General features: G+C 43.2%; 1 protein-coding gene across 2 annotated transcripts; it reads left to right on the forward strand.

Annotated features, from left to right (window-relative positions):
* The first annotated feature begins 2,216 nt into the window (after nt 1–2,216).
* On the forward strand, nt 2,217–10,581 carry ZC2HC1C (zinc finger C2HC-type containing 1C). 2 transcript variants are annotated; one of them, XM_063091844.1, is made up of 3 exons: nt 2,217–3,564; nt 10,089–10,172; nt 10,469–10,581. In XM_063091844.1, exons 1-3 carry the CDS (start codon nt 2,224–2,226, stop codon nt 10,484–10,486), a joined length of 1,443 nt encoding a protein of 480 aa, XP_062947914.1. In that variant the 5' UTR covers nt 2,217–2,223; the 3' UTR covers nt 10,487–10,581. The 2 variants fall into 2 exon arrangements, with proteins under 2 accessions (XP_062947914.1, XP_062947913.1); XM_063091843.1 differs by lacking the exon at nt 10,469–10,581 and having other exon boundaries at nt 10,089–10,352.
* The last annotated feature ends 2,326 nt before the right edge of the window (nt 10,582–12,907 follow it).

The following is a 12,907-nucleotide window of genomic DNA, read 5'->3' on the forward strand; positions in this document are numbered from 1 at the left end:
AAGGCTCACGGAGAAGAGGAGAAATGAATGGGACGCTAACCTGAGAGGTGGGAGGCCCAGGGAAACGAGGTTTGTCTTGCAAGGGAAAGTTAACCTTATCTTAAAACCAACGAAGAGTATGTGGAGAGGTACAACTTGAAGTTCACAAGATGGAGGGGTAAAGTGATGGAGTCAATTCCTGGAGGGTACTAAAAGTAACTAATTCAAGGAACTCATGGAAAGAGGGAGACCTTTCTTCCTCATAGACAAGAAGGGAAGGAAATCAAGAGAGAGAGGTACGCTGGAAAATTCTGCCAGACTGGAGGGAGGCCGTGGGAGTTGATCAGAGGCAGGCCCCAGGCTGAGATAACTGGGAACCTGAGTAGAGTGGGAAATGTCTGGAACTGCATACATGGAGAAGGCAGTAGAGCCAACCAGGAAGAAAAACAGGAATAAAAAGACTGCCCTGGAGGGCCCACCAAGGAATTTGTCATGTGTAAAAGCTGTAATACGACATGTTTTAGTATGGACACCGACTACTGCAGTCTCCATGTGCATGAATCTTGAGCAGTTACAGTAAAAAAGTGAGCTGAAGTCATCTGCCTGTTCCAAACGAACTGAAGCGTGAAGACAAACTCTTCTCATGTCAACAAGTTATAAAGTATCATTTAGTGTTGAAACCAGGTTATACTGATTATTTTTTATTTGGTAGTTAATTTTATTATCCTTACATTTGACTGAGTCATTCCTGGGCCCCCAAGTAGAGACGGCTAAAATTACCACGTGAGGGTAAAACATTTTGATATCAAAATAATTAGACTGACCACAAACTACCCCAGAAAGTTACTAGGTAGCAGAAAATTTGACAGCAAGCTCCAAGGTATCGGCGAGGAAAGCACGGAGAGGTGGTATACAGCCATATCTGGGGCCCGTCCAGAGCAGCCGAACGTGCTAAGAAAGGCTATCAGCAGGCCCACTCGCGCTAAGCGGGCGGACACAGGATTCCTGCCGCGGAATGACTCGGGGTCACATCTAGGGTCTCCGCTCCTTGCCAGAGAAGGGCACACCCGAGGGTCTGGGAGCATCGTTCTCAGAAAAATGCAAGCTTTTCTTTGCTGGAGCCCTAGAAAACCTCTCCCGCTCCCTCCCACTATCCCCAAGGGCAAGGCTGAACTGAGCTGCAGAGTTGGCGGGAAATTGGGTCAAGCGACACTCAGACTGACCGCACTCCCCCCCCGCCGTCGCCCCGACCGCGTGAGGACTGCGCCTGCGCGCGCCTCTCGGGCGGAGTCTGAGGCAAGACGCGGCTCCGCGCGCTTGGCGCTCGCGTCTCCAGGCAACGGGAGTAACAGTGACCAGCTGAGTGCGCCTGCGCGGCCGCCTGTTGTCGGGGGCGGGGATAAGGTCTGGAAAACTAGGTCCTGGGGTTTCCCCTGAACAGAAGCGGTCCCCGAGAGCCTCAGGTACGCGGACGGGCGGGGAGACAGGGGTCAACACCTCGACCTCCCTAGGGACAGGAGAACAAGGGCTTGTCTCCAAAGGCGGAGTTCTCAGTGGGGGCGCCCCCGTTAACCCTCCATGAGAGAATGTGATTTCCGCGTTCCAGATCTAAAACCGGCTGCAGGCCAGGTGGCCCCCACGTCTCACGTTACAGACCTTCCGCCATCTGCTCCGCGGGGACTGCTTGGATGATGCTTTGACAGCCAGGCACCTGCTCCAGACCCTGAGCGGCCTCCGTGCTCTTTGAAGTCAAGAAGAAGCCCTGAGAGCTCTTTGTGCCAGTCACTACCTCTGGGCCGCAGTTTTTTCACCTGTAATGTGATGGGGCTGGACCCAGAGTGTACCCTTCAGTTTACAGGTGAAGAAACGGGGGCCAGCAAGAGGAAGTCGCTTGTTCTGTGTCACAGGCCTAAAACCTGACTTTAAACCCAAAGCTCTCTCCACCTACTAGGGAGTAAACTGTGTACTGGGGGAAAGGAAAGCCAGATGGCGGGAACACCTGTATCACATTTGTTTCTCTTTCCTCAGGGCCTTACACAGTGTCTGGAAGATAATAATCACCACCAAACGCTTATTGAACGAAAGCGCTGGCAGATCCAGCACCACCGTCCCTAGAAAAGTTTAAGGGAAATGTGGGTGGGGCAAATGTAGAAACAGTTTACTTAAGCAGCTGGGAGTGAACTCAGGCAAACTCTTCATAGGTATCTGGTTTAAATCTCCCTTAGGTTTCAGTCCAGGCCCCGAATGGCTGGTCTCCAGTTGGCTCCACATCTGCCTGAGAGCATTATGCTCCCACACAATAAGTCAGAAGCTCCAAGGCTCCACTCACCCAAGGAAGACCGTTATGAACTAAGTGACTCTTCCCAGCAGTCCTTAATGAGGAACCTGAGGAAGAATTTCCAACAAAAGCTTTTAAGCAACAATGACGTGATGCTGGATAATGTCTATACTCACCCCAAATGGAACACCTACACAAAAGCCCAGAGCTGCTACTATTCCCACTGTGCTGGAATGAGCCAGCAAGATTCAGGAAGCGATCCCCAGGGCCGAGGAAAGGGTTTGGTTTCCTCGTCAAGCTCTCCATCCCGGTATCCTAAGGCAAATAACCAGGACCTCATCCCCTTTATGAAGAAGAGAGTTGGGGTGGACCGGGCATACCCACTGAAACCTGTGGTTCACCGGAAGTCTCGTAGTACAGGTGAGGCCGGCACTGATGGGGACCAGAATGTGTACCTAAGACCAACCGAACCAAGAGAGTTTTCATACAGCAACTTTGGTTCAGGGATCCAGGTGAATTCATCTGTGGTTGGTACTGTCCTTGCCACCATGCAGGACAACAAGGGCTTGGCAAACCTCTACAGGATTGAGCGGATGCAGATCCAAAGACTAGAAGCTGCAGGGGAGAGCTTAGAGGAGGAAATCCGAAGAAAGGAGATTCTCCTTAGGGAAAAGCTGAAGAAGACAGAGGAGGAACTCAGAAGGATTCAGAAGGAAAAGGAACAGGCTGAAGAAAACGAAAACAGAGAGCTGCAGAGAATGATACTCCCCAGGAGGAAAGTTAAAGGTAATAACAGCAACACCACATACAAGCCCATCTTCTCCATGGAATTTGGGTCTGTGGAGGTGTTCAATAGAGAGAGGAGAGGGAGAGAAGATGAAACTCGGGGACAGTCTCAAGAAAATTCTATTCCATTACAGTTCTCTGATTATGGAATCCAGAGGTTCAAAAGGGAAAGGCTGGTGGCAAGCAATAACAAAATTCGAGACCAAATCTCAGGGCCATCAATGGAGAAGTTCTCTCAGCCTTCAGAAGTGCCTGGCAGTCCTTTGCATGGACACACCAGATATTCTAGCCTGTCCAGAGCACCAGACTCCTCAGGTTCCAGCTGTTCTGCTGAAGAGCCATCACTGGGCGAGTGCAGCCACTGTGGACGCAAGTTTCTCTTGCTTAGACTGGAGAGACACTCCAACGTTTGTGGCAGGATGCAGGGTTCCAAGAGGAAAGTGTTTGACTCCTCCAGGGCCCGGGCTAAAGGCACAGAACTAGAGCAGTACTTGAACTGGAAGGGGCCAGTCTCAGTCAAGGTAACAAGAGACTTATGGATCTGACTTTGTGTGGGGATCATTATAAGGGCCTATATGTCCTCACCAGTTTTCTTTAGGAAAAATGCATGTGTCATGTAGGAAGATGAGAATTAATTTTTCTTGATTACTACTATGCGCCAGGCACTGTGTCGGCAGATTTTCATGTGATCCTCACAACTCTGAGGATTTCATTCTCTTATTTTATCTATTCTAAAATCAAGGCTCGAGCAGGTTAAGTAACTTGCTTGAGGTCACAGTTTTAAGTGGCAGGGTCAGTATATAAATCTTGGTTGGAATGACTCCAAAATCTAGACTTAAAATTACATGTCCTTTTGATTATAAAAGTAATAAACATTCACTGTAGAAAATCTAAAAGACATGAAAAATCTAAAGAAAAAAATTACACAGCATTTCTCTACTTGGAGAGAACCTGTCGCTCTTTGCAATATACTCTGCCACCTTCCAACATTAGACACTAGGATCTATTACCACTCCTTTAATTGTATCTACTCTTTCAAGATTAGCTCAATTTTAATACACCTTCTTAGTAAATACATGAAACAGAACTAAGTTTGGAGTTCTTTTTCTCCCCATGTAAACACCTTGAAAGTAAAGACTTCCTTTTGGTTCTTTTTTTTTTTTTTTTGGTTTTCTTTCAAAACATTCCTCACTTTAGAAAAACCAGGTTGCAAAAAGTAAAGGCTTCAAGACACTTGATAAGTTCAGGAGAACTTCAGAGCACATTTGAGCAGATCTGGATATCGTCTCATAAATAACCTGTTAAGATATGCCTCTTGGTTTGTAAAATGAGTTATTTCTCAAAAACAAGTGTGGCACGCTGATAAACATTTTTTATTTTAGTAGTTTTAGTGTATATTAGAAAAATATAACAACATATTAAGCCCTTGATTTCCAGGGATTATGAATATAAAGAAAAATATTAAGTAATTAATAATAAGGGGGATAAAGGACAAGAGATATGCAAGTAATCAAAGTTTGGGAAAGCCTAGACCATATCATCTCCAAGGCCCCATCTAGCTCTATTATTCTAGAAAAATAAGAGTGTTATTCTGATTTCATTTCTTTCCAACCTTTCCTCTGCTGTGCTAGCACCTCCTGTCCATTAAGACTTTAATAGTTTATGTGTGTATTTGCTGGGGCCTTTAAAAACTCATATTTATGTCATGGCTGTTATATGAAGTAGTTTACAACTAGAGTTCTTTCTTTCGGTACAATTTGAGAGATTGCCATAGAAAAGTCTTTTCTGTGTTCAGAGGCAATCTCCCTGCTTCCAGCACGAAGTCAACATTTTGCTCTTACAGATAATGATATGCCAGTTATTGTTTTTTTTCTGTTTTCTTTCCAGTCAACTTAATAATCCACTGGGGATTCACTCTGTCCCACTATAGCAATTTATTTTTGACCAGAACCTAAGAGAATCCCTTGTTTCTTTCTTTTTTAAAAAAAGTTTATTTATTATTTTTTTTACATTCAATGATGTTGTTGCAGAGCAGTTGGGGGGGAAGGGGAGAGGAGAAGAGGGAAGGAAATAGGGTGGAAGGAGGAAGGAGGAGGGGTGGGGTTGAGGCCTGTGGCACCCCCCCATTCCTCCTGCAGGGGAGACCAGGGGGCTTCTAGCAGTGTCTCGATCATTACTGGGCTGGGTGCAGATGTCAGGGGGGTGTGGCTGAAGCACTCATCTTCCCTCCGCCTTAGCTTGGGAGCTCAGGGTGCTTCCTATGGTGGCTCAGTGGTCATTGCTGGGCTGGTTGCAGGTGTTGGGGTGTGTGTAGCCAGAGCCCTTGGTCCCCCCACCGCCACAGCTTGGGAGAGCCTGGGTGCTTCCTGCAGGGGCTTGGTGGTTGTTGCTAGGCTGGTTGTGAGTGTTAGGGGGGTTTGGTTGTGGCCCTTGGCCCCCTACCACCCTGGCTGGGGAGAGCCTGGGCGCTTCCTGCAGCAGCTCGGTGGTCATCGTTGGGCTGGTTGTAGGTGTTGGGGGGACACGGCTGTGGCCCCCAACCCTCCCTCCTCCCTGGTTTGGTAGCCCAGGGGAATTCCAGTCCTAGGTTTTATAGGTGTTCTTTGGTGATGTGAGACCTTTACTAGTTAATATTAAACTTTGTCTCTGGTCTGTGGGTATTTTATTTTTTCTTCCAGTTCTGTATTGGATTATTTGCTGTTCCTACCACTTAAACTCTGCACTGAAACTAATTTGTTGTCCTTTGCTTACTTCTAAAATGGGGGAACTTCCTGTGGGGACCAGCACTTGAAATCTGTGGTTGAATTAAATTGTTGCTTTGCTGCTGCTTCCCTAGGGAAGGCTTTTTGTGCAGCTGTTTTACTTACTTATTTATTTATTTATTTAAAAGATGACCGGTAAGGGGATCTTAACCCTTGGCTTGGTGTTGTCAGCACCACGCTCAGCCAGTGAGCGAACCGGTCATCCCTATATAGGATCCGAACCTGTGCCTTGGTGTTATCAGCACCACACTCTCCCGAGTGAGCCACGGGCCGGCCCTTGTGCAGCTGTTTTAATGGCTGACTTTATAGATACTTCTGGGTCTTGTGAGATCCAGTACAACTGGGTTGTGTAGAAACTCTGGTCTGGGCCTGAGTCTTTTCAGCAAACTGCACCCGCTGCAGTTCTATATTCCTGACCAGTCTCCACTGAGTGGTCCTGCACTGACTGGGGAACAGACCAGCTGTCCTTGCTGTGCCCCAGTGTTCTCCCAGTGGGCCCATCTCCCCCATCACCCACATTCCAAACACTTCCATGGGGTGGGCCATGTGCCCGTCCCTTGCAGTGACTCACTGGCCTCTGAATGGCTCCTTTCTTTCAGGTGTGGCTCCTCACTCCTATGTGGGTCCACGGGAACCCTATTAGTGGTCTTTCTGGCCTGGAGGCCACCAAGGTCCTCTTCTCCCATGCTGCCTCCAACCAACTTCATCTGAAGGGCACAGCTATGGCTTTTGCCAGCTCCTGCTCCAAGCGCTCACCAGCTCCAGCCTTGAAGCAGCCCGGGCTCGAAACGATTGGAGCAGTCCTCTCTCATTGTGGCTTCATCTGCCTTCACGCACTCCGTAGGTCTCTCCTCCTCTTCCCCTGAGCTCTAGTAGCCCCAGCTTGGTTGTCATTGCTTTTTAATAGTTGTAAATTGATTGATTTGTGTGAGAGAGTGACACTGGCAACCGTCTATTCTGCCATCTTGACCGGAAACCCCGAGTTTCTTAAATTCTTAAATATGTAGCAGTGAAGCGAAGTAATTGGGTTTCTGAGATCAGATGCCCCAGTTTTGTGAAAACTATTTCAGAGGAATGTGTTGCATTGAGGACACCAAGGCAGAAAGGACTTGGATTGAGATGAACACCCCTCCTGGGAATGTCCCAAGTCTTATTACAGAGCTCGGTGCCTTTGGAAGCTGAGTTTGTATCTCCTTATCATTCCTTTAGTGTACTCACAAGAACAGGTTATTTTCCTGGTATCCTTTAATCTTCACATAACTTCCAGCACACTTACACCTTTTGTCTCTCTATTGGACTCTAAACATTTGAAGACAGGGACCACGTCTTTGTGCTTTGGTGTTAACTGAATACAATTTCAATGCACTGAATAATTAAAGTATACGTATCTTACACTTGAGGAACTTTCCCCTAATTGAATTCTTTTTTTTTTTTTTTGTCGTTTTTTCGTGACCGGCACTCAGCCAGTGAGTGCACCGGTCAGTCCTATATAGGATCCGAACCCGCGGCGGGAGCGCCGCCGCGCTCCCAGCGCAGCACTCTACCAAGTGCGCCACGGGCTCGGCCCCTAATTGAATTCTTTTAAAGGTTCCTGGATACCATGTCTAACACTGACTCTCTTGCCTTCTTGTCTGTCTCAGTAAGAGACTCTTTTGATAGATTCTTCCTTTTCTTTTGATACTCTCTCTTATTATTCATCATTAACAATGTCAGATCACCAAGAGCTATTTGTCTTTTTAAAATGTTTTAATTGAAATAATATTTGTATGCATTTTAAAAATCATAAAGTACTAAGTGACCAATAATGCAATCAGCATTATCCTGCCTCATCCCTCTCCAGCCTCCAAACCAGCCCCCCGAGGCAGCCTTCAGTTCTGTCAGATGGTTCTTCTGGAATGCATGTCCATATTTCTAAATAATACACTTATTTTCTTGATTTATCAATTTTCCACATTATTTGGTGACTTCCTCTTACAGAAGCTGTGAGTGAAGCTCTTTCATATATCCTCTCCCCTTACTTTTCTCTTTCCCTTATCCTTCTACTGTAGTTGAATCACAATTTTGAGTTGAATCAAGAGTCAGCTTTTACATTATAATGACCATGTAAATTTTGCTCACTATTAAGTGAACAAAATCTGACCCTGCCCACATGTACCTGGACATAATAACTGACATGTTTTCATTTCCTTTGTTTTCTACATACCTATTTCTACTTTCTTTTTCTTCTAAATGATCCATCTGATGTCAGACATCTGTTAATGTTTTTGTAAATGCTCAAACACCTCTCATAATCTATCGGTTTGTTTTTTTTATTCTGGAAACCTCCCTTCCACTTTTTCCTCTTACTCCAGTCTGGACTGGTTATTCTGTAGTCCTGGTGCAGATCCATTATCTTAAAACTTCTCTTTGCTTCTACTTACTTACTTTACTTACTTACTTATTTATTTATTTATTTATTTTGGTGGCTGGCTGTTACAGGTCTTTGCTTCTCTCCTATGTTGGGTATCCTGTTTTTAGCATCCTGTGTCTTCCTTTTCCTTGCTTTACTCCTTGCTTTGCTGAAGCTTGCTAAGAAAGGTGCATTGGAGGTATTTTTTTGTCTTGGAATGAATGAAAAAATACAATAGCCTTCTATTCAATTATTTGGCTGGGTATAGAATTCCAGGTGAAAAATGATTTTGTTAAAACTTTTAATATTCAGTGTTACTGTTAAGAAATCTACTGCTATTTTGATTCCTGTTCCATTATATGACCTTTTCTTTTCTTTTTCTGAGAACTTACAGGATTGTCTCTTTACTCTGAAATTCTGAAATTTTACAATGATTTTGCTAGACACCTGGTATCTAGTCTCAAGACTTGTGACCTTTAATTCTAGAAATATTAATTGTATTATTTCTTTAATAATTTTCTCCTTGTGCTTTCTTTCTCTGTTCTTTTTGGAACTCCTATTGGTCACATGTTGGATTTCCTGGATTAATTTTCTCATTTTCTAATCTTTCTTTTCTACTTTCCATCTTGATCTCTTTTCCCATTCTGAAAAATGTTCTTGACATTGTTTTACAACATTTCTATTTAATTTTTATTTTTAGCTATCAAAGTTTTAATTTATAATAATTCTTTCTGGTTCTCTGGTCATTCCTTTTTCATAATATACTCTTCTTGTTTTATGGGCACAATCTCTTTTAATACTCATTTTGTTGATATTATGTTTTTTTTTTTTTCACTATATCTTTTAATATTTCTTGAAGCATGTAAATGTAATGTCTATTCCAAAATTAAGTGAAAACAATATCAAAAATAAATGTTGCTGACTTAGCTCAGGGGAAAAAAAAGAAATGAACTATAATAATTTGAAATGAACATCATCCTTTTCTGATGATACTGATGATATATTATGATGATATTATGGTTTTTTTGTTAAAAAAAAAAAAATGTCTTCTGCTGTCTCGCTTGTTGCTGCGTCCTGGGTTTTTGTTTGTATATCTTTTGAGGTCTTTTTCTTGTTAGAGCTTTCATCAAATACCTGGTGATCCTTGGCTGTCTAATCATATTTAAGCTTAAGAGGGGCTTGTTGACTAAGGACATTCATATTAAGGTTATCAAATACTGAGCTGAATTTCAATTAGGGTTCCCCAAGGTCAGTGTCTGAAGGCTTTTCTCTAAACCACCCAGTGCATCCAGAGAACCCTTCTCTTTCATTAGAGGATACCAATGCACTTGGTAGACTGGAAGCTGAGTGGGGAAAGGAGGTTGACAGTTCGAAATTTGGTATGTACACTTGCACTTAAACTCCACATTCAGCCCCAAGATTAACTTTGTTCTCCATTCTCTCTGGATTTTCTGAGTCTGAAACCTGTCCAGTTCAGTTTCTCCAGAGAATAAACCTGTTCTCCTGTGAGGGTGCTGAGGGTGTAGGACACTTGGATGTGCAAGGTGGGAGAGGAGCACTGGGGTTCAGCTTGTTTTCAGCCCTGCACCCCTCTCTTCCCACTACTTGGTACTTCTTAGCACTGAACGTCTCAGGGGTTCTGCTGGGGAAAGTGGCCTGCCTTTCTCAGTAGAATATCCCTTTGCAGGCCCTTGGTTAAGTACCTCCACTCTGGCAAGTCAGTCATCACTATTGCTCCTTTCTTGTTCTCTTTGACCTTGTGGATTAACACCCTTATTTCCATTCTGTCATTCTAATGGAGACTCAGGAAGGAGAGATAAATGCCAAGTTGAATGACCGGTGATCCTTGGCTGCCTAATCATATTTAAGTTTAAATCTTCCTTTTACACTACAGGCTGAACCTCCTCGGAAGAGCAACTGGAGGCAGAAGCATGAATCTTTCATCCGTACCCTCCGTCATGCTCGAGAGGTCCAGCAGGTAATTGCCAAAGGTGGAAACCCTTCTGACTTGCCTCCCATCCTGCCTGCAGAAAACCCAGACTATATTCAGTGTCCTCACTGTAGCCGCCACTTTGCTCCCAAAGTGGCTGAGCGACATATTCCCAAGTGTAAGACCATCAAGAACCGTCCTCCACCTCCAAGGAAGCATTACAGTTGAGCAGACAACAGTGGAAATCTCCTTGGATAGTTCAGAATGCTCTGCTTCTCTTCAGCAATAAATGGGAGTAGAATTCCATACAAAGCAGAAAGTAACAAAACTTTTACATCTCCCAGATTTGCCTGCAAAGCTAAAACCAGTGAGGAGAGAGCCATTGCCAAGCAGCAGGAGGCAGAAGGAAGCCTCAATTTCCCACTAAATTACAACCCCGGGCTGGTGTGCCTTGTTATTGCCCTGATAGAACTGATGGGTGAAAACACTGAAGAGTAGTGAGCAGGCTACATTAAAGCTTTCTTCTTGCAAGCCTGATTTGTGGTTTGTGCTAGTGAAGTGTCTGCATTTGGTTGTGCCTTCCAGCCACTGCATGTATGTTTGTGGTTCCTGTTAACTATTCTTGCTCTTGCAAGAAGTTGGAGTGTTAGGATGAGCTGGTGTCAGAGAACAGTGCTCACCCAGATGGTAACTCTCAAAAAGACAATAAGATTTTTCTGTAAGGCATTATTAACGGAAGTATATCCTTGACCTCCATGATGTACAGTCCTGGCCAAAAGCCAATAAAAATGTGTAAGGTTAGTGCATCAGTGTATCTTAAACCTTCCCTATGGTGTACTGTGTAATAAAGGAGATATCTTTATGTACTTTACAGGGTAGGGATGGAGGAAAGGCACATTATATTTCCCTCTACTTGTTCTTTTCTAATGGGTTTCATATGTCAAAAAAAAAAAAAAAAAAAAAAAGGAAAGAAAAAAAGGAAGAAACCTCAGTTTCAGCTTGTTGCTAGCACTCTGCTTTCAAATCAGGTTGGTTGAACGACTTTTTAAATGAGGCAGCAAAATCTACCATCAAAGCAATGTTGCACAGTGTCACATGTCCCTGCCAATTATAGCATAGTCAACTTCTATTTTAGAGAATGAACTTGGAAGGCAAAGGGACTAGGTCTTTTTAATTTTCTCTGTGTAGAATAGTGCCTAGCACAAGTTAGGCCCTCAATTAATGGGTTTTGGGGATTTAAAATTAAACAAAAAATGAGTGAGTCGTAGACTTGTAAAATAGGGGAACCAATAAGTTAATGTCTGAGGTGGTAAAATCAGTTTAGATAGGAGTGAAGTAGCACAATGGATGATAAATACTAGTAGGATTACTGTCCTGAGAGCATTACTCAAATTGCTAGTTTAAAATACTGAAGAAAAACCATCCAACTTGAACTGTGCAAAGTGGACTGGGCAGACAACAAAACTGTATTTTACTAAATAACAAATGGCCACTCACTCTTGTTCCATTTCCTCTGCAGTTTCTGCTGAGTCGCTGGGCTAACAGATCAGATCAATTTGAAATGTGAATTTAAGGCTTTAGCAGTAAAGCTGCAGGACACTAGGCTGAAAAACCAAATTGTGTATTTAAAGAGCAACATATATTGAATTGCTTTGTGCTCTTTTTAATTGTTCCAAAGGAAAAAAAAAGATATCACTTAATGTGGGTTTTGTTTAACTCCTTAAGGAAAGCACACATAGAGACACTGCATATTTAACTCAATATGTACATCCCCCTGACAAGTAAGCAATAAATGGCAAGAATAAGCTGTGGTCAATGCCACCAAGCCACAGTCTTTGGACTGCTTTACCTCATAGATGTGTTTTATTTGGCTGGCACAACATTAAAAATCTGATCCGACATTTAAAAATTGGGATATGGAGCATCTCTTGAAAAACTGGAAGTTCTGGGAACACTGGGCCAGCAACCTGCATAGCACGAATTGGGTGGGGTTCAGAATCAGTTGCTTCTTCAGGTGATACCATATCACCACAGCCCCACCTGGCCTGCTTCACTTATTTATCTGCCTGGCCCCATAGTGCTTGGGTTTGGGATCCCTGGATGATATTATTAAGGTCATAGATCAGGACCCTTCAGAGAGAACAAATGTGTGTGGGGGGAATGCTTTCTATAGACACAAGGAAGCAGTTATTCATTCTTATGTTGCTGAAGAAATAAAACAATAGTCAATGCCTTAGTGTTCCCTTTGATCTCTATATGTTTAGGCCTTGATTATATTAAGAATATCTATTAGTCTTTTAAATGTAGCTTGATCTGGTCTTTGGGAAGAGGTAAATCTTTTTCTATCTAAGTCTCTTCCTGCATATCTCAAAGGATGACAGTGGATAAATAAATGCTGCTTGTTATTGTCCATATTTTATACTAGTTTATCTAAGAAACTTTGGTGCAAGTAAATGTTATAAATTTTAAAGTTCAAAAGATTAAGCAATGGGAAAAAAATCTCATGATGAAACTCAGATGTAAACTCATTTCATTTAAAAGTGTATGCAGACGTGCTGAGATGATATTTCTAAACAGCAATGTATTTAATGCAGCACAGTACGTTCTGGCCAACATTTGCTTTCAGTCATCAATTTATCACTCTCCACAACTACACAGGAGGTAGCAGAGATGTGACATAGTGGAGTTTTTATCCCTAATGTTCATGATTCTGTGAGGTTTAATGATCAGCATGTTTATTTTCATAGTTAATCATTGAAGCAATAAATGATTTTTGGCTTTGC

The sequence above is a fragment of the Cynocephalus volans genome, chromosome 3 (genome assembly GCF_027409185.1).
Source record: "Cynocephalus volans isolate mCynVol1 chromosome 3, mCynVol1.pri, whole genome shotgun sequence".
NCBI classification, from domain to species: domain Eukaryota; kingdom Metazoa; phylum Chordata; class Mammalia; order Dermoptera; family Cynocephalidae; genus Cynocephalus; species Cynocephalus volans.